Source organism: Neovison vison, chromosome 10, assembly GCF_020171115.1.
Source record: "Neovison vison isolate M4711 chromosome 10, ASM_NN_V1, whole genome shotgun sequence".
NCBI classification, from domain to species: domain Eukaryota; kingdom Metazoa; phylum Chordata; class Mammalia; order Carnivora; family Mustelidae; genus Neogale; species Neogale vison.
In genome coordinates this window covers 47,047,876-47,070,756 of record NC_058100.1, presented here as the reverse complement: position 1 = coordinate 47,070,756, position 22,881 = coordinate 47,047,876, and the positions used below count along the sequence as shown (strand labels likewise).

The following is a 22,881-nucleotide window of genomic DNA, read 5'->3' as shown; positions in this document are numbered from 1 at the left end:
GTTAAAGCCTCTGCTTTCAGCTCAGGTCATGATCTCAGGGTCCTGGGATCAAGCCCAGCAAGGAGCCTGCCTCCCCCGCTCCCCTCTGCCTGCCTCTGCCTACTTGTAATCTCTCTCTCCCTGTCAAATAAATACATAAAATCTTTTTATTAAAAAAAAAAAACCTATTGGAAGAAAAGTAAATTAGGGAGATGTATTATGAATTTTTTTTCTTTTTTTCTCTTTCCCAGATTTTCTATAAACTGGTAACATTTTTTTCAGTAATATTAGTAAAAGAGAAAATATTTATAGGCAGTGAAATGTCAAGCTTATGTAGTAGTGACTTTTATCTTTAAAAATTTTATTTTGGGGGGGACGCCTGGGTGGCTCAGTTGGTTGAGCAGCTGCCTTCCGCTCAGGTCATGATCCCAGGGTCCTGGGATGAGTCCCACATCGGGCTCCTTGCTCGGCAGGGAGCCTGCTTCTCCCTCTGCCTCTGCCTGCCTCTCTGTCTGCCTGTGCTCGCTCTCTCTCCTTCTCTCTCTGACAAATAAATAAATAAAATCTTTAAAAAAAAAAAAAGAAAAGAAAAGAAAAATTTTATTTTGGGGGCGCCTGGGTGGCTCAGTAGGTTAAAGCCTCTGCCTTCAGCTCAGGTCATGATCTCAGGGTCCTGGGATCTAGCCCCGCATCAGGCTCTCTGCTCAGCAGGGAACCTGCTGCCCTCCCTTTCTCTCTCTGCCTATTTGTGATCTCTCTCTCTCTGTCAAATGAATAAATAAAATCTTTCAAAAAATATTTTGGGGGCGCCTGGGTGGCTCAGTGGGTTAAGCCTTTGCCTTTGGGTCAGGTCATGATCTCAGGAACCTGGGATCAAGCCACCCCCCCACCCCCCACCCCCGCATTGGGCTCTCTGCTCAGCAGGTAGCCTGTTTCCCCTCTCTCTGCCTACATCTCTGCCTGCTTGTGATCTTTCTCTGTCAAATAAATAAATGAAATCTTTTTAAAATAAATAAATAAAAATTACATTTTAAAAATGCTTTCTGCACCTCCTGCTCCCCTCATATGAGCTTGCACAGGTCCTGCCCTCTTTTCACTGCTGGTCACTAGCCTGTCACTGGGGGAAGGGGCAGCACGACTGTGGGGTACGCTTGCCCAGTGCTGACTCAGCAGATGCCTTTCTCACCTTTATCCAATGACACAGGAGCCCCGGGAGGCCTACTTGGTTCTCAGTTCTTCAACTTGTGGGCAGCAGCTCCCCAGCACCCCGCTGCATCCCCACCTATACACCCACTGCTCCTCGGCCAATAAATGTCCTTGCCTCGTTCGGAGACTTTTCTAGAAGTATGAGCTAGGTTCCATTCCCAACATCTTCCACTCACAGCGTGCATCTGCCAAAGCACTCACATCCTTCCTGTGGCCTCCACCTTCCCATCTGTAAATGATGCAACCCCCATGCAAAGCTTTCCTTGAGTAGATACTCCTGCCTTCAGCTGCTGATAGCAATGGGAACATGCAGTGGTAATAACAGCCACCAACATTTACTGACAGTTTGAAACTGTGCCAGGCACCCAGGTAAGTGCTTCCACCTACATAATCCATCTTTTTCCTCATAACAATTCAATAAATGGTATTGTCGTACCTATCTGGAGGATAAAAAAGCTGGGGCTGGCAGGGGCTAAGGTAGTCTCTCCCCCCACAGAACAGGCGGAATGGCTGCATCCCACCGGAAGCCTCTCTGGTGGGTCTGTGTGGAGCTGACAGAGCAGGGGTCTTCTTCTTAGTGAAAGCCACCCAAGGGCTGGCAGGTGACCCACCAGGGGCGATAGTCTTTGGGGCTGACCTGAGGCTTTCAGCTACAACTCCATCGGAGGGTGGGCACCAGAGGATGGCTCCGTGGTGAGGTGGTTTTCCCTGGGTCTAAGTTCTGCCAGGGCGGTCGGTCAGTAAGAGTTTCTGGTGCTTTCTGGACATCTACACATTATGTTTCTGGGAACCGGACTCGACATGTCAGTGGATCCAGTTCCAAAGGAAGAAGCTCTAGAAACCCAATTCAGGAGAGCGATTATAGCTTGCAATTGTCTAGCACTTGACAATTTACAGAGTCCCTCTACATATTTTATCTCATCTGATCTTCATAATCGTGCTGGGCTTTGGTATGATTATCAGGAAACGGAGAGGTTAAGTGGTTTGCCTAAGGTCACGCTGCTAATAAGTTGCAGAGCCAGCTGGAGATTAAATCCAGCCTTTGACTCCCACTCTGGTGCTCTTCGCACTCTACGCAGCAGACTTCTAACCCTTACATTTTAGGAGCTCCACAGAGTGGGCGAGTTCACCCTCAAATGCCAGGAATTCCGAACCCCAGCTTCCTTCTCCACTCACAACTCCTGCTCCCCATCAGCCCATCTCCAATCACCTCCTCCTTGTCCTCCTGCCTCTCAAACCCTCTTTCATCATTTGCATTTTGAAACTGTTTCCTTAATTATTCCCCTGCTGTTGGAAACCTGCTCTCCCCCTTCTTGGTGGCATTCTTTGATTTATCTCTGTCTGGATAACAGCTCCCCGATTCTCCTTGGGGAATTCAATTTTCATTCATTTTTCCACTGAGCTAGATTGATATAGACCCTCTGCCCTGGTCCATATTACTCATCCCAACAGAGAGAACCAGGGAGACCGACCCTCAGCCCGGCCCCTGGGGAGCCACTGTCTTGTTCAGGGAGCCACAAGGAGTTCTCCAATAAAAGGACAGGGGCCTTTGCTCTTCCCCATCTGTCCACCCAGTCCTTCCAGTCATTTGTCAAGGGCCCCTTTCGTGAGCCCACCACTTTGTCATTTGTCTCCTTCTCTTCCCAGAACCTTCCAGGGATCTGCCCCCACCTCCAGGATGCTGATCAAAAGGCAGTTGCTGCTTCACCTAACCCTGCCCTGTGTCCTTGACCCAGGAACTGAAGGGCTGTGGGAAAGAGGTAGTTCTGCCCTTGGGCATCTAACTCTCAAGATAAGACTCTGAGGCCATAACCAACTGAGAAACAGAATAAGACAAGAGCACTGGGTCCTCAGTGGAAGAAGGCAGGTGACAATAGCTAACACTTCTTTCGCCAGCACTGCCCCAAGTACTGGTCCATATGTGTTAACTCATTTAATCCTCACAAACCCTTTGCGGCAGGTATTATTATCCCCATTTTACAGATAAGGAAACTGAGGCACAGCGAAGTCAAGTGACGTGCTGAAGGTTGCACAGCAGTAGACGGTGGAGTCTGGATATGAGCGCAGGTAGTCTGGCTCTACGTTTGCCAGCACCGCCAGCGTCATGATATAGCCCTCATTTGAAAGTCTCTGGGTAAAGCCAGGTGGTGGGGCCACACAGAGCCCACTACCTGGCAAGGCCAAGTCCTCTGAGGTCCATCTGTGCAGCCGTCACACCCCATGGCCTGGGTGCATGAGACGCTGGGGAATGAATCGGGGAATTTTGTCTCATTCTAATTTCAGGGCTTATTTTCTTTATTTCCCATTAGAAATCTAGAGCATCTTAGATCATTTCTGAATTCAGGCACTCATTGAGCATCTGTTGTATACAAGCTCCTTTCTAGACCCTGGAAGACAATCCCCCGGAGGGCCAAGGGCAGACAAGACGGCCCATAACTTGCTTTGCTCCAGAACTCCGAGCATTTCTGTGAGATAGTCTCAGCCAAGTTCCCCAGGTGCAATGAATACATTCCCTAAGCTGGGAGGGGGTTGAGTGGGTTCTGGGCTCAGGGTGTCTGTGTTCAAATTCCAACTTGGATATAGTCTGAGTGAGGCAACTTTGGCAGGGTCCTTCTCATAGGTGGATTGGGGTAACAGTAGGTAGTTACTAGAGGCACCAGGAAGATTTCCCCTAGAAACGGTGGCTGGCATCATAATTGTACTCCGACTAGAACTTGGGACCTCTTCTTCCTAAAAATGTTAGTTGGGAAAGAGAAAGAAAGCCCCATGGTGGTAGGACCAGACTTTGCGCTCTTCCCCCTTGCGGAGTGTGGGAGACCTGCTCCCCCAATGTGGTCTCAAGCTGGGGTCTGGGTTCCAAAACTGCCCCTTGGGTGAAGTTCCAGCCATCTTATGAAAAGCTTCCTGGCGCCCAGGGCAAGTGAGTCAACCTTGCTGGCCTCATTTGCCTCATGTGTAAAATGGGGATAAAACCTGCCTACATGGTAGGGACTAGCTGGATTCTGGGGGCTGCATATAAACCCGAGAGCCCAGGGCACCGCATGCAGAAAGCCCTCAAATGTCACTGCGGTGGTTAAGAACAGTGACAGGCGGCTCTGCTCCTTCTGCCTGCTTCTCCTGGGCACATGGACGTCTTCTCAGCAGAAGCTCCTCTGCCCATGCCACCTGCAATGGCGCCTTTGCTTCTGTTTGTTTTTAAAGTCGACTTAATATCCAGGTTTACTCAAAGAGCCCGAGGGCGGATGTTCACCACTGGCAACCTTTCTCCCATGTTCTCTCTTCCCCCTCCAGGCCTCGGAGGCATCCCGAATCCAAGAATGAGCTTTGTCACCCACATCGTCATGGCGCTTTACAGTTTGTAAAGGGTCATCATAGGCCTTTGCTCACCCACGCCTCCCCAGAGAGGTGGGGCTCCCCAGTGTTAGGACCATGTCCCCCACGAGGACGCTGCAGCCCGGGGAGGGGGGGCGGGCAGCGGAGAGCTGTCTGCACTCCCGGATCAGGGCTCAGACCCACAGGGTCTGATTCTCGGCTTCTATGGAGTGGGGGAGGGTGGGATGACCCACGGGCTCCATCTGAAAATAACAGCAGGTGTCAAGGCTCATCTATAAAATAACCCCGTCATCATCTTGGCGAAAGACTTTTACTGGAGGAGCTTAACTCAGCGGTTTCGTCTCAGGATCTGACTTAACAATAAAAAAATGTGGATGTGTTCAAGGTGGGTTGAGGAGACCGGAGACAGGCCCAGGAGGCTCGTGGGGAGAAGCGGTGAGGAAGGGGCGGACCCCGACCCGGAGCCGGGTGGGCGGCGTCGAGTCCTGTCCACTCCGGCCGCCACCTGCTGATGTGTGTAATGGGAGAGTAAAAGTATTTGCGTCACAGTGTTGTCACCCAAGGGCTGTAGCCGTTAGCACAGGGCCTGGCACACCGAGAGTCCCCCACTAAGGACACCTCCGATCAGCGTGAAAGGACGAGGATCTCCTCCCCTTTTGCCTCCCTCCCCGCTTGGTCTCTGTGCTCACAGCCCGGCCTGACCAGGACGGGGCCTGCCCTTGGTCACCAAACACATGTCCCCAGAGAAGGGACGGGGACACTGTCACTGTGGCCACTTTGGGTGGTAAAGGAAGAAATACTGAGAGCTTTGGGGGGACAAAGGATTCCTCAAGACCTCACCCGAGGAAGTAATTAATGGAAAACACAAATCCTGGACTGACTCGACATCAGTTTTACGGCTGTGAGAAGTTAAACTCTCTGAGCCTCTGTGTTCCTGTGTTTCCTGGAGATGATAATCCTCAGATCGTTCTCCTGAGAAGGGGTTCTGGGGGATTGGAGGGGACCCACCTCTATGGAACTTCTAAGGCAAGTGCTCCGTGAATACTGGTTCTGTTTCCCAGCTCTGGCACACACGGGCCTTCGGATTTACTAGGCACGTCAATCCCTGGGCGTTTGGTTTAAATACAGATTCTGATTCAGCAGGCCTGGGACCTGAGATTCTGCATTCCTAACACATCTCCAGGCCACGCTGATGCTGGCGGCCCGTGGGCCACACCGCGTGGGAATGCCCTAGGACTCAGCGGTCCAGTGTGGTGGCCGCTAGTCACGGACACCTACTGAGGACCGACACGTGGCTGGTCAGAGAGCCGTTGTGCTAGAGAGGCCAATGACATATGGATTTTGGAGACTTAATGCAAAGGAAAAGATGTAAAATAGCTCATTAAGATTTTTTAAGTTTTATTACATGTTGAAATGATAATATTTTGGATATCTTAGATTGAATTAAGTCCAGTCTTAAATGCCCTTTTTTCTTTTATGAGCCTGGCCACCAGAAAATTGAAACTTATACAAGTGACTGGCCTGTATTTCTATTGAACTGTGCTATTCTAGGGCATTTAGACTTGCAAGTACTGCATGCACACACACACACACACACACACACACACGAAGACACACACAGACACACAGCAGTCCCTTTTCCTCCTAGCACCGAGCACAGTTTCTGGCACCAAGTAAGGGACTAATAAGCGCTTGCCAGGTAAATGTGCTGGGAGGAAGCCCACCAATGTAGCCCCGAAAGAGATGGGGCCCACACATTGATGAGGGGACCTCAGCTGCACAAGACAGCAGGCGGGGGCTGAGCAGGTGGCTGGGCCTGAAGAATGACCATCTCCCCCTTGCAGTTGACCCTGACCTGCCACCCATCCATTCTCCATCGGCCTCAGCCCCACCCTCCGCTTTTTCGAAGGCTCTGACGGCAAAGAAAAGAAGGAATTCTAGTGCTCCCTCCCCAGAGCTTGCCAGATAAAGAGGATAGTCATGGGATCACCAGGAGTCCAGGGACCAACCCCTCTGTGCCACACAGGCTTCCTGCCTTCCCTGAAAGCCACCTCCGCTAGCCTGTCCCTCTCCCCCAGGGGGCTCTATGTGGTCCTGGCCCCATCCTTGCTTGGGGATGGGGGTGCAAAAGCCCAGGAGCTTGGGGCACAGGAAAGACATGAACTTGCACAGACTTTCCTGAACCCCTGTCACAGGCCAAGGGCTTCTCAGAGAAAGAGATGGACAGCAGCTTCTGCAGATGGTCCCCCTGCCCCCACCATGTCCACCCCGGAATTAGCAGGAAAGAGGAAAGGACAACTCAGTCCAGATTCCCACATCTTTTATACTCCCAATGACCAGTGTCAGGTTTCAGGGCACCGCAGGGTGAGAGCTGGGAGTATGGGGTGTTTGGAGGGGACACTGGCCCCAGGAAAGGCTTTAGTGAGCCAGGGGGTAATCTTAGGGCACCCAGGAGCTGGGCTCTGCCCTAACCGCGCGGCTCTGAGCTGATTTCTGCCCCCTCCGTGGGGTACCGAGTTGTGTACGTGAGGCCCACACCTTCCCTTTCCTCCCAGGCCCTCCATCTCCTCCGGATGTTTCCCCTCCAAACCTCTGACACGGAGCAGGACAAAGAGAATTCTCGAAGCACGTTAACTTACCAGAGGTCAGGGGATGAATCTGCCTTCATGGTGAGGCTTTGGAGGCTGAGAGTGGCTGTTGTCGCTGAATGTGGGCAGCTCTAGAGGGAAGTCAGGAGAGTGCCTGGGAGGGGGCGCTGCTGCTCCTGAAGGGGTTCAGGAGGTGGGGCAGGGGCTGTTCCAAAGGAGGCCAAATGGATGGGTTTGGACAGAGCCTGAGGAGGCCCCTCTCCTCTTTTCTCTGAGCGAAGGTGCTCTGCTCCCCCCCGGAAGCTGGGGAAATGAGGGTCTGTCTGGGGGAGGGTAGCAGAGGGGCTGGAGACCGCCTCAGAGAAAATTAAATTGCACTTGAGGGCAAATTCTATTAGGGAATAGAGCCTGTCTCTCAACAGCCTGCGTCCATTTAGGTGATTAGCTCAGCCCAGCACCTCCATCCCACAGCCTGGTGAGTTCTGCTGGGAGAGCCAGGCTCGTGGCCCCTGGGGACCAAGCTGCCCCTGCTCCCCGCTCCTGCCCCCCAGCCAACCCTGGGAGGACCCTTCCCTCATCACTCACAGACCCCACGCTCTTTGAAAGTGGTCACGAACACCCCAGTGTTTACCTACAATGTCCTGGGCAATGGGGGTGTCCTAGGACAGACATGGAGATCAAGGGCAGGCAACACCAGAGAGAAAGGAGCCAGGACTTCCTCTGATGAGGGAGAGCCCACTAGGCACCGGGTTGGACAGCAGGCTGGAAAGCAGAAGGGATCTGGGTAGGGGGAGAAGAGAGAAGGAGACCCGGTGAGTAAATGGGCAAGAAAGAAAACAGGGAGAGAGCCGGAGGCAGGGTTCGAATCAGCAGAATTTGGAAGTAGGTACAGAGAAATAGAAGCAGCTGATATTTGGAGAATGTCAAATGTGATGATAAATTAATAGAATGTAATGATAAGTGGTATCATGAATTCATCTGTAAAATGGGCATGATCATAATAAATTGTGCCTTACTGGGCTGCGGTGCCACTTCAGCAAGCTTTGGGGCTCATGATTAGCTATTGGTGCTGCGTTCATACACTTGAGGCTGGATCCAAGCTTTGGCCTGAGGGTCTAGATCTGAGGGACCACTGGGGACGCCCACTTACCAGCCCCCAATCTCCTAGCCCCCTCGGCACCACAGGTCCCTCCTTTACAAGCCAGTCTCAACCGGCTGGACCCTCTCCCAGACCCTGTTGGACACCTGCCCATGGAGATGGTCCCTTCTCTCCTTCATGCTGACCAGTGATAGAGTTTGCTTGATTTCCCTCAGTTTCCAGCTACACAATTATTTTATTTGCTTAATAAAACTTCATTAAGCACCTAAAAGGTATCTTGAAGAGAACAGTGCCGAGTTTCTAGAACAAGGAGAAACAGGTACTGAAAACCCGTAACGGGGCATAAAGCATCGTCTCTGACCTGTGGCATGAGTTCTTCTAGTGTCTGTGAACCCCCTCCTCCGGGCTCTTCCACAGCCCACCCAAGTGCCCTGGGACACAGAATTCCAGTCCCAAGTGAGCTTAACCTTTAAACCAAGGATTAGGCGGTGTATTTATGTAGCTGGGGTGGTTGTACCAGGCCACATAGCAAGGGATTTGTGTTCTGTGGGGCTGCTCAGAAAGGGAAGGCCCTGAGGGAGAGAAAGAGAAAGTGTGTGGCGTGCTGGGGACAGGGAAGTTCCCAGCCTGGAGACCGCAGGCAGGGTCCTGAGGAGGAAGCCCGGAGCCTTCTGCCAAGCCCTCCAGCCTGTCGGGGCTGCTCCTGCCAAGAGATGGGCTCCAGGGAGCCTCTACCAGAGCTCTGCCCCTTGCCCATCGGCCAGAGTGACTGTTTAGCATCTGAGGGCACTTGGTGACTCCTGGGAACTAGCTGGTGTTGCAGAGAGCCTGGGGGCTGCTGTCTGTCTCCCGAAGTCCAGGCTTCCGCGCCTCAGACAGCCCGGTAGCTTGACAAGGCCCCTAATCCCCGAGAACATCCTCTTCTCATTTCCCCCCTTTACTAAAGAGGGCCAGGCCCCCTCGTAGGATTCCTACAGTCTTCGTAACAAGAACATTCTTGAAGACATGGCCCTGACTGGACTTGGGTACCCCTCCCTCAGGCACACGGTCATGGGGGCCCTCTCGGGCGGCTCTGAGAAGGCATTCAAGGACCGTTGAGTCTCCCTGGCTTCGCCCTCCACAGATAATCTGACGGCAATAGGCTTCAGGGCTGGGGGCCTTGGGAAGCTGTTTAACCCCCGGAAAATGGAGGAATCGGCTGCCTCTCAGGGGGACACACGAAGCAATAATGCTTGGGGCCGGGGGCCGGGCCCCATAGATGGTAACAGATGCTGCCATGAAGTCTCGCCCCCTTTTTCACCTCTCTGCTGACAGTCAAGAGCCGGTCTTCCTTACCATTACGCGTCCAGCTCCCAGGACAGGGCCCAGCCCATTCTGGCCTCTCGCGGCTCCGTAGGTATATGTCCCGTGAATGGGTGAGAGAGGGAGGAAGGGAGTTCATGTCACCCACTGCGACAGCCCAGGAACGGAAGAAGCCTGAGCACGTCTTCCTTGGGCCGGCCGCGAGGCCCTGAGCAGCTGCTCCCCAGCCCCGAGCCCCGAGCCCGTCAGTGGCCCTGTCAGGCCTGGTTAGGCTGGCGGACGCATTATCGGTGTGGCCGCTGGCTGGATCCCCACGGTTACAGCTGTCAGGGCCCAGCTTACCTCTCACCACTAATGGGTCCTGGCTTTTTATGGACTTCCTGCTCTCCCTCAGCGCTCTGCAGACTTTATTACATGGGCCCGGGGTCCCTGTGATGAGTTAAAGAAGAAGGGGAAAGCCCGGGCAGGTGACCCGGACACGGAGGCCACACCCGCCTCCTGCTTCAGCCCCTGTCTCTGCGGGGGGGCTCCCGCCTGCCAACCCTCCAAGGGCTTCTGCAGCCCCACGGGTGCGAGCCGTTCTCTCCTGTCCAAGTGCTGGGGCCCCTGCTCAGGCTCACCTCCATCATCCAGGCCCGGGTGCCTCCAGCAGCGCTGGAAGCGACTGAGAGGGTGACAGCCCAGCCCCTGCCCGTGCCCCTGCCCCTGCAGAACCTGGTCTGTGCACCCAGGCAGGACAGTCCTCCAGCCAAGGGCTGAACCCAGCGGAGGGAGGGAGCAGGGGCGGGGCTCGCTCTTTTCAGAGGCGCTCAGGGCCATTTCCAGGCAGTTCTGCAGGGGACTGTTACGGTTCCCACAAAGTCTGCCTTTGAATAAATGTGGTCGCAAGTATGATCTCGTTGGTGTCCAAGTGCCTGCTTTATTGGCGCTTACACTGTTGCAAATACATTCAAAATGACTTCAGCATCTGGAATTACTTGCTTTTCCACCATTTCCTTAACCTGCAGGGATAGAAGTAAGGGATGATCTCCACAGTTAGATTTTGGCTTTTTCCAAGGGGCCCACTGATGTGTCACTGAATTTTAGGTTGTTGACTGTTTCCTGAAAACATGAAAATGAATTGCTCTCAAAGATTTAGTAATGATTCGGGTGATACCGCCCTTGAAGACTATCCACAGCAGGCCACATTCTCACACCCAAAGTAGACCTTTGCGGTTTATACCAGCCAGAAAAGGCCACGTGATAGTGTGCCACACAGGTGATCCTAATGAACCACATCTCTGGTGTACGTAACCTTGTGCAGTGCCCTCCCCTGGACTCTGGACGGGGTCTGTGACTTACTTTAACCACCAGAATGCAGGTGGTGTGACTGTGCCAGTTTCAGCATGAAGCTTGGAGAGGGCATGGCCTTTTGGGGCAGGGGAGGGGGGGGCGTGGTGGTCGCCTATCCCTGTAAGATGTTCTACTACCCTGCTGGCCAGGCCACACACCAAGAAGCACACCAAAAAGTTCTATCAATGGACAGATCTTATGGTGCTTCTGAGAACCTAAATTAAAAAAAAAAAAACAACCTAAAAAACACTTTAGTATCTTTCCTCTCCTAATGTAGCTGAGCGCCTGTGGGGCACAGGGACTGAAGTCAGCCTGGGACACAGAGGAGGAGCTGGGTCTTAGCAAAGTCAGGAAGTGCTTTACTTCCGTTGGGAAAGGAGGACATGTTTTCACACATGGGCCACTACAGGAGCAGCAAAGGTGCTACAGATGCAGGGATGGAGAGGCTGCAGGGTTCCCAGCCTGCGGGGGGGGGGTGGCCCGCATTCCAGAGTTCAGAACCTGTGGCCAGGTGGTCAGCACACACCTTCGGCAATGTGATGAGAGCAGCAAGACAGGAAAAGAATGGTGCTTACCTTGGCCACACGGGGAAGAGTTTGACTGTAGGGTGTGGCTCAAGGAGGGTCAGGAAGGCTTCTCGGAGGAGGTGACATTTGATCCCAGACAGGCATTCGGTGGGGGAGGATTTCAGGTGGGGAGAAGAGCACACGCAAAGGCCTGTGGATTGAGAGTTTGAGACCTGGCGACTCACGAGTCCTACGGTTCAGCCTGGGTAGGGCACCCCGGGGTGGCAGAGAGGCAGCTGGAGAGGCGAGCGGGCACAGCCAGACAGACAGCTACACCAAGCCCTTGCATGCTATCGGCTGAGAACTGAGGCCTCAGACCTCGACTTCTCACCCCAGGAACATTGTGCTAAAATACCCCTGAGGAGCCCCTCAGGGGCTCAGCGGGTAAGCATCTGACTCTTGGTTTCGGCTCAGGTTATGATCTCAGGGTTGTGAGATCGAGCCCGGCATCTGGCTGGGTGTCCAGCGCAGTCTACTTGTCCCTCTCCCTCTGCTCCATCCCTGCTCTCTCTTTCTTTCTCCTAGATAAATAAAATCTTAAAAAAAAATAAAAATCGGGGCGCCTGGGTGGCTCAGTTGTTAAGCTTCTGCCTTCAGCTCAGGCCATGATCCCAGAATTCTGGGATCGAGTCCCACATCAGGCTCCCTGCTTGGCAGGAAGCCTGCTTCTCCCTCTCCTACTCCCTCTGCTCGTGTTCCCTCTCTTGCTGTGTCTCTGTCAAATAAATAAATAAAATCTCTTTAAATAAATAAATAAATAAATAAAAACAAATACCTGACCCTGTGCCCTCTAACAGCCCACCAGCCCCTGTTGCCCGCAGAGTCCAGTCCAGACTTCCAGGCTGTTCCTTCAGTCCCCTGCTTAGGCCACATCCCCCCCCACTCATCCCCAGGGCTCTTCCCCCTCTTTTCCTCCCCTACCCCTCTCCCCCATGCTCATATGCTAGGGAACCCCTGCTCTCTTTGCCTGCTCCCTCCCCATCCTGAAGAGGAGGTGGGCCCTGGGACTCCACAGCCACCCCCCAGGCCCCCCCCCCCACCATTCTGTGGAGCTTCTAGGAGGCTGAAGTGTAAAGGAACCCTTCTCTGGCGGGTCTCCCCTTCTGGACTCCACATTCCTTGAGGGCAGGGCACCTTAATAAATACTTGCTATGCAGTTACTGCCCCTCAGAGAAGCCCCCTCAAGGCTTTCCTCTGGAGAGGGGACAAAGTGTCAGGAGCCAGCACCTCCGTGGGAGACAGGGAGTTCGTCTAAAGTGTCCACAGCTGTGGCCCGAGGTAGCAAGCCCCCTCTGCCCCCAAAACACATGCACAACATCGTCCCGGTCTGGGCCGTCACAGAAACGGGACTGGACCGTGGTGACAGGAACTGTTGCTCAGGCCACAGGCTGGACCCAGAAAGGAATTCTCCCACGGAGAAGCAGAATTAGCCCCAAGCTCCCCACCCCCCAGGCCTAGAGGTGACAGCTTCCTTCAGGCTGGTAATGGGCCGTGAAGGCTGCATTTCACACTTGCCACTCTGGAACAGGCCTGCAGGGACTTGCTCCTGCCGAGTGAAAATTGGAACTCGTCAGGGTAATTTGTCCATTTTACCACACACGTTTCAGGGCTGGTGCTCACGGCCTGGCCCGTGACTGGCCGTGAATGAAACTGGTCTCCGGGAACCCCTGGCGCTCGGCTGGGAGAGGGCTGGGAGGGCCGCCCAGCTCACCCGTCACTGCCCTGCTGTGCCATCGAATTCTCCACCTCAGTGCCCCCCACCCCACCCCACCCCAGCACTGAGACTCTCCTGCCAGCCCTCCCTTACGGGGTCCTCCTCCGCGTGTCTACACCCGATGAGGAGGATGGATGACGGGCACACAGGGGGGGGTTTAGACACCGCAAATACCTCTTCTCAGCCTGTCAACTCTGCTCACTCGCCTGCAGGTCCTCCACCCAACGGAAACTCTTCGTTACAGTCTAAGAAATCTGTCTCCAGGGCGCCTGCGTGGATCAGTTGGTTCAGCATCTGCCTTTGGCTCAGTTCATAATCCCAGAATCCTGGGATCGAGTCCCACATCCGGGAGCCTGCTTCTCCCTCTGCCTGCAGCTCCCCCTGCTTGTGCTCTCTCTCTGACAAATAAATCAATAAAATCTTTAAAAAAACAAAAAAGAAATCTGTTTCTACTTCATCTTGTAGTTTGTGCTCTTTGGTTCTTTTTTTTTTTTTAAGTTTTTATTTATTTATTTGACAGACAGAGATCACAAGTAGGTGGAGAGGCAGGCAGGCGGGTGGTGGGAGGGAAGCAGGCTCCCTGCTGAGCAGGGAGCCCGAGATGCCGGGCTTGATGTGGGCCTTAATGCGGGCTCGGTCCCAGGACCCTGAGATCATGACCTGAGCTAAAGGCAGAGCCTTAACCCACTGAGCCACCCAGGCGCCCTGTGCTCTTTGGTTCTTAAGAAGTGATTTCCCTCCCTATGTTGCAAATGATATGCTCCCACATGTTCTTTTACTAGCTTTGTAACTTTTAATCTTTTACCGTTAGGGTTTAAATCCATCAGGGCTCATCCTTGGTACGGGCAGAGGTCCCGTTTCCTTTTCCTCCATGTAGTGAGGCCATTGGTTCCTATGGTAAACATCACACTTAAAAAAAAGTTCTCGGGACGCCTGGGTGGCTCAGTTGGTTAAGCAGCTGCCTTCGGCTCAGGTCATGATCCCAGCGTCCTGGGATCGAGTCCCACATCGGGCTCCTTGCTCAGCAGGGAGCCTGCTTCTCCCTCTGCCTCTGCCTGCCATTCTGTCTGCCTGTGCTCGCTCTCTCCCCCTCTCTCTCTCTGATAAATAAATAAAAATCTTAAAAAAAAAAAAAAAAGTTCTCATGGGGCACCTGGGTGGCTCAGTGGGTTAAGCCTCTGCCTTTGGCTCAGGTCATGATCTCAGGGTCCTGGGATGGAGCCCTGCGTTGGGCTCTCTGCTCAGCAGGGAGCCTGCTTCTCCCTCTCTCTCTCTCTGCCTGCTTGAGATCTCTATCTGTCAAATAAATTTTAAAAATCTTAAAAAAAAAAAAGTTCTCATAAGGCAAGTCCCCTACTTTACTCTCTTTTTCCCCCTCAAACTGACTTAGTGATCCATGGATCTTTAATTACCTATATACATTTTAGAATAAGGTTGCCAAGTTCTACCCAAAAAAAAAAAGAAAAAATCCATCTGGATTTTTGATTGGTGTTATACTGAATTTCAGGTTAATTTGAAGAGAACTTTTCTCTCTACAGTGTTGATCTGCCCATCCATAACCACAGACCGTCTCTCAGTTTCATGAGATCTTTATGTCCTAAATAAGAAAGTCCCATTTCTTTTCTCCACAGCATTATCACTCTGGGACATCCTTGTTCATTTATTTACTTGGTCGGAGTCTGTCTCTTCATAGCATCTCATCACAAAATGTCATCAGAGATCCTTCCTTTACTCTTTCCTGTGCTCTCAGTCTGACCCTACTTTGCTGCTGGAAAAGAACAGAGTTGGGAAAAGTTGAGCTTCCTGCGATGGCAGAGAGAGCCAGTTTGCCCCTGGCTGTGATTCCAGGGAAGACAAGCCAGGAGAGGCCTCCTGGGGCCCCTGGGGGGAGGCATGTTGCTAAACCAAGGGATGTGGGCTCTCTCCCTGCAGATCAGAGGGGGGCTGGGCACAGGAAAGAGGAGAGAATGTCTCACAGGAAGGGCAGGAAGAGCTTCCAGGTCTGGAGGAGTGAGGGGAACTCGGGGCTGGCCAAGAGAGGGACCTGGCTTGCAGAAGAAGCCTTGGTCGGGAGCCAGAGATGCGCAGGGAAGCAAGTCAGCAGCGTCGGAAGCTGCGTCTGGAGCTCAGAAGGGAGACCCGGATGGGGCTAGAGCTGGGTGCGTCGCAGAGACAGGACACTGCATTGGTTGGCTGTTCCTGTCTGTGACGAGAGAGCATGAATGAAATCTTCTTTTAAAATTATCTGTTGTCTTTTCTTTACTTTCTTTCTTTTTCTTCCTTTTCTTTTTTTTTTTTTAAAGATTTTATTTATTTATTTGACAGAGAGACAGCGAGAGGGAACATAAGCAGGGGGAGTAGGAGAAGGAGAAGCAGTCTTCTCGCTGAGCAGAGAGCCCGATGTGGGGCTCGATCCCAGGATCCTGGGATCATGACTTGAGCTGAAGGCAGATACTTAACCAACAGAGCCACCCAGGAGACCTACAAAAGAACTTTAAAATCTTTTAATCCTATTTATTTTCCTTCTTATTCTTTGTTTTCAAAAGAAATGTATTTATTACAAAAATTCAAAAAGGTATTTAAGTATTTAGGTCAGAGCCAGGACTAGGGTGAAGTTATGGAGGTGCCCACGTTCCCCAATTTGAGGCGGCACTGCCAAGTGTTAATCCCGAAGATAAGTGTCTCCGTCAGTTCTGTTCTCCTCGCCTCGATCTAGTCGAAGCCCTAGTTCCAGGCCACCCTAACCTCACTTTCTAGATACAACCACTGGTCAGAGTTTGATGTATCCTCTTCCAGCCTTTCTATAGACAAACATTAACATTTATGTATCTGTATATAACTACATATACATATTTTGTAAGATTTTATTTTTTTTAAGATTTTATTTATTTATTTGACAGACAGAGATCACAAGTGGGCAGAGAGGCAGTCAGACAGAGAGAGAGGGAAGCAGGCTCCCCACTGAGCAGAGAGCCCGATTCGGGGTTCGATTCCAGGACTCTGGGATCATGACCTGAGCCGAAAGCAGCGGCTTTAACCCACTGAGCCACCCAGGCACCCCATGAGGACCTCCTTAATGTCATTCCCTCATGTTGGCAGAGATCCCCATCTTTGCCTTGCGAATTCTAGATTCTTTCCTTCCTGCCTCTGACCCAAGGCCAGCACTCACATTCCCCCAGGCAGAGGTGAAGCCTGGAGAGAAGGGGCCAGGGAGGGGGAGCAGAGAGAAGGGGCCACCAGCCACCCCCTGGAGGCGCTCACGGGCGGGTGCTTTCTTCCAGATTTCTTCCAGAGCAGAGACCAAAGCTTGGACTGGGGTGGGAGGCCTGAGTGCAGTGAACGGAGTCCCTCCGGGAACTGGGATCCCGAGGGCATGGGGCGACTCGCTATGGAAGAGCTTGCACTGCTGGGGCCCAGGCAGGAGGAGGGCTAAGCCGCAGGGCAGGAGAGAGAGAGGAATGAGAGTTGTTCTCCCTCCTGGGGTGAAGGACCCCCCAGGACAGCAGAGGAAGGGAGAAAGCAAGTGTGAGGGACCGTTGAGGCGAGGCTGGAAAAGCCAGGAGAAGCCAGGGCCCTGCACTGTTGTGGGGGGACGCAGAGGCAGGCCCGAGGAGGAGGCAAGCCACGCACAGGGGATCGGGGCTGGAAATGAAATTGTTCTTAGAGTTCGGTTGAGTTCTTAAAGCTGTGTAGATGGGAATGGGGGGAATCTTACCCACCTGCCTAAGCAGCAGCCTCTGCCCTCATAGGAGGTTGGCCCTGAAATGAGGTGATGGGGAAGGAGAGGGACATGAGGGAGGGGTCCTTGGGCTTGCCGTGGAGCCGGCTCAGGGAGACGATCCTGGAGGGACTCAGGCAGTGCTGGGGGGTAGCAGAGGACCCCTGTGGGGTGAAGGGTGCAGGCTGGTATGAGTGAGCTTTCCCTTCTCACAGTCGTCCTGGGCTTCCAGGATGACACAGGTCATAAAAGCTGTGATTTCCGTTAGCTGGAGTCCTTTCTGGAAGGTTCTGAAGGGACAAGCCCCTCACTGAGCTCACAAGAAATCAGCTGAAATCACTATCAGAGACCTTATCAGGCACCTTAGGGACCATGAAGCTTTGTCTGAGGCCTTCACCTTAGACGTGAGGAGGCCAAGACCCCAGAGATGAATGGTTCGTCCAATGTCTAATGCAGCTGGTTAGTGGCCAAGCCGAAGGAACGAACCAGGTCTCCTCCTCTTTCTGCTGCGGGTGACTTTCTCCAGGGCCAAGACTGTGTGGGTTCCCTGGAGCCCATTCCTCACCCCCACACCCAGGGAATGATGTGCTGCCCCAGTCCCCTTCCCCTACCCTGTGCCAAGGCTGCCAGGCTGGAGGGGGGCCACCCACTGGGACCTCACCAGCCTGGAGGTGACTTCTGAGCAAAGCAGCCCCTGGGGCTTACGGTTCCCCCCCACCAACTTCCTGCTTCTCATCCAACTTCCTGGGTCTCCGGAAAGCCCCCCCAAGTCCCCCCCTGCTGGTCCCACCTTCAGAGCGCTTAGCACACTCTCTCTCTTCTCCTCCTCTAGCGTGGAAGCCTCACACCAGCGGGAACCTCTCTTCCCTGTCTCCCCAGCGTTAGCCCAGTGCAGCACCAAGAACACCCTTCTATTTATTTAAAAAGATTTATTTTGAGTGAGAGAGCGAAAAAGAGAGAGAGAGAGAGAGAGAGTGCAAGTGGGGGGAGGGGCAGAGGGAGAGGAAGAGTGAATCCTCAAGCAGACACCCCCTGGGTCTCAAGACCCTGAGATCATGACCTGAGCTGAAATCTACTGAGCCACCCAGGTGCCTCTTAAATTTTTTTTTTTTAAGATTTTATTTATTTACCTGAGAGAGAGGGAGTGAGTGAGAGAGCACAAGTGGGCATAGAAGCAGAGGGAGGAGAAGCAGACTCTCCACTGGGCGGGGAGCCCGAGATGGGGCTCCATCCCAGGACTCTGGGATCATGACCTGAGCTGAAGGCAGAGGCTTAACCCACTGAGCCACCCAGATGCTCCTTAAATTTTTTTAACAAAATATTTTTTCTGCATTTTTATACTGAGAATTTCTTGTAGTCACTGTTTTTCTTTCTTGACTTGGCATGTGCTTTCCCCTTGGCCTGTGATGCCTTTTTCCTTGCGAACACCCACTCATTTGTCAAAAGCCAGCTCAGCTGCCTCCGTCTTGAAGAAATCCTTCCTGAATGCTCAGTAGGGAGCATCCCAGACAGTAGGGGATTTCTCTGTCCAGCTGCAGAACAAGGAGCCTTTGCTTTCCAGGGCTCCCCTGAGGACCCTCTCCTGCATAGGAGCTCTCCCAGGATGCAGAGAGCCATCTAGAACAGTAAGCAGAGTTCCAGTCGCAGAAGCCTGGGCTCCCGGGCTGGCAGACGGGTAGGAAGGAGGGGACGGGCTGGTGGGCAAGCCAGTTTATGCCGCTGAGTGCGCCCTGGGGAAATCAAGGTGAAAGGCAGCAGCCCCACTAAGGAGGGGGCCTGCCCTTGTTTATCAGTCAGGTTGGCTGGGACAGCCCAAGAAAGCTTTGGCTGTGAAGAGACCCACACCCACTGCCAGGGCCCTACTAGGGCCTGCCTCACTGGAGCTGTAAGGGCCCTCTGTCCTTGACATTGTTTCAGGTCCCAGGTGGTAGAGGAGCTAGACGGGAGGTCTTGGCTCGGCACGCACCGGCCCTGGGACCTCTTTCTCCTTCTTGCAGGTCAGGGTCATCTTGCCCAGTGTGCCCTGTGAGCCTCCCAGCCAGGCCCCAGTGGGCAGGGGGAGAGGGGGCAGAGCCGGCTTAGGGGAATGGAGGGGACAGATGGAGGAGGGACGCGGAGAGGGAACTGCAGGCAGACAAGAGGCCTGCGGAGAGGCTCCAGGCTGGACTATCCGGCTAAAGAGGTAGCACAGGGCTGACATAAGCAGGGCTGGGGGTGGGGGTTTGACCCCTGCCTGTGCTCCTCATCCCAGCTGCCCTGGCAGAGGGAGCCTGCTTGGGATCCCACCTGCTCTACCCCGTGCAAAGGCCATCTGAGCTGAGTGAAGATGTCAAAGAGAAAACCCCAAATCGGATTGAGGCTCCTGCTCCCCCTTAATGAGGTTCATTATCAGCAGCTCTGAGCCTTGTAAAGCCTGCCAGGCCGGATTAGGGACAGGCTCTCCAGTCGGGCTGACTCCTCCCTGTGGAAGAGCTCTTGAAAACAAACCCAAACTGTCTCCTTCCTTGAGAGGAGGGAGGGAGGCGTGGCTGTGGCGGGCTGGGCAGGTGCAGAGGAAGGTTCCGGGAGCAGAACCAGAACTCCAGGGAGGCTGGGGGAACAGGAGGCAGCGGCATTCGACCTCACCAAGCTCTGTCCCCTGGCACCCCTGGATATTGGAAGGGGCTTGGGCCGGAGGGCTCTGGGGACCATGGAGGAGGGCCAGGGCACCTTGTCCCCTGTAGGGTGGGAGCTCCGTGAGCCAAGGGCCAGCACGTCTGGCTGGAATCCCACAGAGGCTGGATTCTGTGCATTCTGGACTCAAGGTCTCCAAACAGCAACTTAAAGAACATACCAGGGCTTGCTTTAACAAAAATAATTTATTCCACAACCTTCCCAAGCAGTGGGGCAGAGTGGGAATCAAGCATGTGTACGGAGCCACCTTCCCCGCTGACCCTTTGAACCTCTACACGACAGGAGGTGGACCTTCAGGAGAGAGGATACCCCCCCTTACTCCAGCACCCTCCACATTCAGAGACTAACATCTGTTTTGGAGGCCAAAATCAAAAGACAGCAGACCCAGCTCCAACAGGGGTGGAGTCCGCTGGGGAGGAGCCAAAGCGCATTTGAAGCAACCGTCTTTTCCCTGAAGCGTCCCTCTCCCCTCACAGCTAAGCCCAGAGCCAAGGCACTAAAGACACCAGCCCCCATCCCTGAGTCCCCCGCTAGCCCCTCTCAGGTCCCGCCAAGCTCACCACCCAGCCCCGGGGCCCTCACCCGTCCAAGTCCACACCAGCGCCAGCAGCAGAGCTCTGGGGAAGGACCCAGAAGCTCTCCTGCCTCCAACCCTGAACCCAAGCCTCACCTGGGAGACCAGCAGGACTCTCAGAAGCTTCCAGACCATCCCCTCCCCCACCCAGAAGCAAGCCCCACCCTGGAGATCGGAGGGGCTGGAGGACACACAGGCCACAGAGGGCCAGGGGCAGTCCTTCCTTCTCTGGCACAAAGGCCTCTTTGCATCTGGAAGGGAGCAGGATGGATGGAGCTCGGGAATACAGTGAGGAGTTTGGCTCTAGCCCACTAGGCTGGAAACTCTCCTCTGGAAGGGGAACCCGGGGATCTTTGGCCTTGGCTTGCCCCAGTTTTTAGGGCCAAGACCAACTGGAGACACGGAAGCTTCAACGAGAACGAGGAGGGACTTCAAATAAGGTAAAAGAGAGGAATTTGGTGCTAAGCCTCCCAACCCCTCTGCCCAACACTGCCCTCCCCTGCGCTGTCAGATGAACACAAGCCCTATGCATGCTTTCATGTCTATGGAACATTCCGTCCCAGAAGGCCCAAGGAGGTCCATTGGAGCAACTGGTTTCTCTGGATTTCCCTGGACAAGGAACACGGGGAGAGAGAAGAGGGGCAGGGGGCTGGGAGAGCACCACAAGTGGCGGCTCCCGGCCCTGCCCCTTCCCCAAGTTGAATGGTTCAGGCCGCAGGGTGGCCAACATGGCCCTTCAGCGCCCTCATCCTGGCCCGGAAGTAGGTGTAGACGGCCAGGAGGCCCATGAAAGACAGGGAGTAGAGCCCCACACAGAGGCTGATGTCCAGGTGGGAGAAGTTCCCCTCCAGCACCTGCAGCCACTGGCCCTGGCCCCGCATTGTCCCCGCCTCTGGCTCCCCCTCGGGGATGCTGGCCAGCTGCTTGGAGCTGCGGCCCACGCGCCGTAGCTCCGAAGGGGCTCTGGGTTGGCTCCTCTCGGCCAGGAACTCCTCCAGCAGCGTGGCTCCGGTGTCTCGCCTGCTCACGTGCTGCCGCCCCTCGGGCTGCTCCGCCTCATCCCTCTGAAGCTCCGCTACGTGCTCGGGGGACCCCTGCTCTGGCTTGGCCGTGGTAGCCCCGAAGCCAATGAGCACATCCTGGGGCTGACTCGCCCCGAGTCTCTCTACGACAATATCAGGAACAGCGGTTCCGGGGGACTCTGTCCCCAGGCCCACCACCATCGCCGCCTTCGCAGGACTCAGAGTGACATTTCTGGCTGCCATCCTCTGGGCAGCCACCCGGGGGCCCGGACGAGAGGAATGCGTGTCCAGGACCACATTGCTGGGCGAGAAGTGGGTCTTGAGAAATCGCAGAGTATTGTTCAGGTCCCACACAGCCGTACCCCGGAGTTCGTTGTGGCAGGCAGCACAGAGCTCACGGGGCGGCCACTGCACCTTGGGGAAGTGGGGGTCCTCGCTGGCGGCCCCTGGGGAGGGAAACACACATGGAGGGGCGGTGAGCCCTCAGCCCACCTCGGAGCCCAGACCCCATTCCTCCCTCAGAACGCTCGCTTTCTCATCTGCTAGAAGGGCGCCCCACTGCCCTTGGAAATGATGTGTGGGCGGGAAGCCCTGTAAAACCTAGCCCAGAGGGGCACCTGGGTGGCTCAGTGGGTTAAGCCTCTGCCTTCGGCTCAGGTCATGATCCCGGGGTCCTGGGATTGAGCCCCGTGTCTGGCTCTCTGCTCAGCGGGGAGCCTGCTTCCTCCTCTCTCTCTCTCTCTGCCTGCCTCTCTGCCTACTTGTGATCTCTCTCTCTGTCAAATAAATGAATAAAATCTTAAAAAAACAAAAACAAAACCAAAAACAAAAAACCTAGCCCAGGGCCCGTGGAGCCCAACAGCAGTGCTGGGGCCACTCTGGCCAGAGGACTCCTACCCCGGCAGCCACCATAGCCTCCTAGGGACAGACAGCGGCTCCCTGCTGCCACTTCCTTACTTTTGTAACTAAGGGAAAAATGTGTGTGTGTGTGTGTGTGTGTTTTGAAGATTTTATTTACTTCACAGAGAGAGAGTGAGCGAGCACCAGAACGCGGAGCTGCAGAGGGAGAAGCAGACTCCCCGCTGAGCAGGAAGCCAGAGCCGGACTTGATTCCCGGACCACCCTGAGATCATGACCCGAGCTGAAGGCAGACACTTAACCGACTGAGCCACCCAGGTGCCCCGGAAAATGTTTTAGAACAAGAGTTTGTGGCACGTGGTCATGCCACAGGTGTTCTCCTTTATGCCACAGCAGCCCTGGTGGGGAGGAGTCCGTGGGATTTCCTGCTGGTGGGGGGCGGCGAGAGGGACTTCCAAGGGGGAGCATAGGGGTGCCTAGGGGGCCTGGGTGGGGAGGAGGGCACTTGGGAGAGTCAGGAAGTTACCGACGCTGATAGAGCAGGTGGAGTCTCCAGCGGAGCTGCCGCTAGCTCCCGCCCAGGGCCACCTGGGCACATCCACCCAGATCTCTTGGAGGAGGCACCTCTCCTACAGGATTTCACAAGGGCAGAAAAAGGTGCTGGCCAGAATGAAGCAGTGGCAAGTGAAGTCCAAGTCCGAATGGTTATTTTGGGGTGGGGACATCGAGTAGATTCCAAGGGTATCATGAGAAGCAGTAGTGACCAGCCTTGCCAAGTGAGCCCTCTCCCTAGTGCGAACTGGAAGGACCCCACTGCCGAGGTCAGGGTTCTGGCTTCTTTGGGGCCCCTCCAGGAGAAGCCCCAGATCGAGCCTCCAGCAGCAGCTGGGTCCCCGGGGAAGCAGGGAGCCTGCCGA

The 22,881-nt window shown here is 54.3% G+C and overlaps 1 protein-coding gene across 1 annotated transcript in view; it reads right to left on the bottom strand.

Moving 5' to 3' along the window:
* Positions 1-20,679: 20,679 nt before the first annotated feature.
* Positions 20,680-22,881, bottom strand: part of QSOX1 (quiescin sulfhydryl oxidase 1) — a 33,862-nt gene continuing 31,660 nt past the window's right edge. Inside the window, exon 12 of the mRNA XM_044267218.1 lies at positions 20,680-21,552. Coding sequence (XP_044123153.1) covers positions 20,792-21,552 — 761 coding nt within the window. The 3' untranslated portion in view covers positions 20,680-20,791. The remainder of the gene's footprint in view (positions 21,553-22,881) is intronic.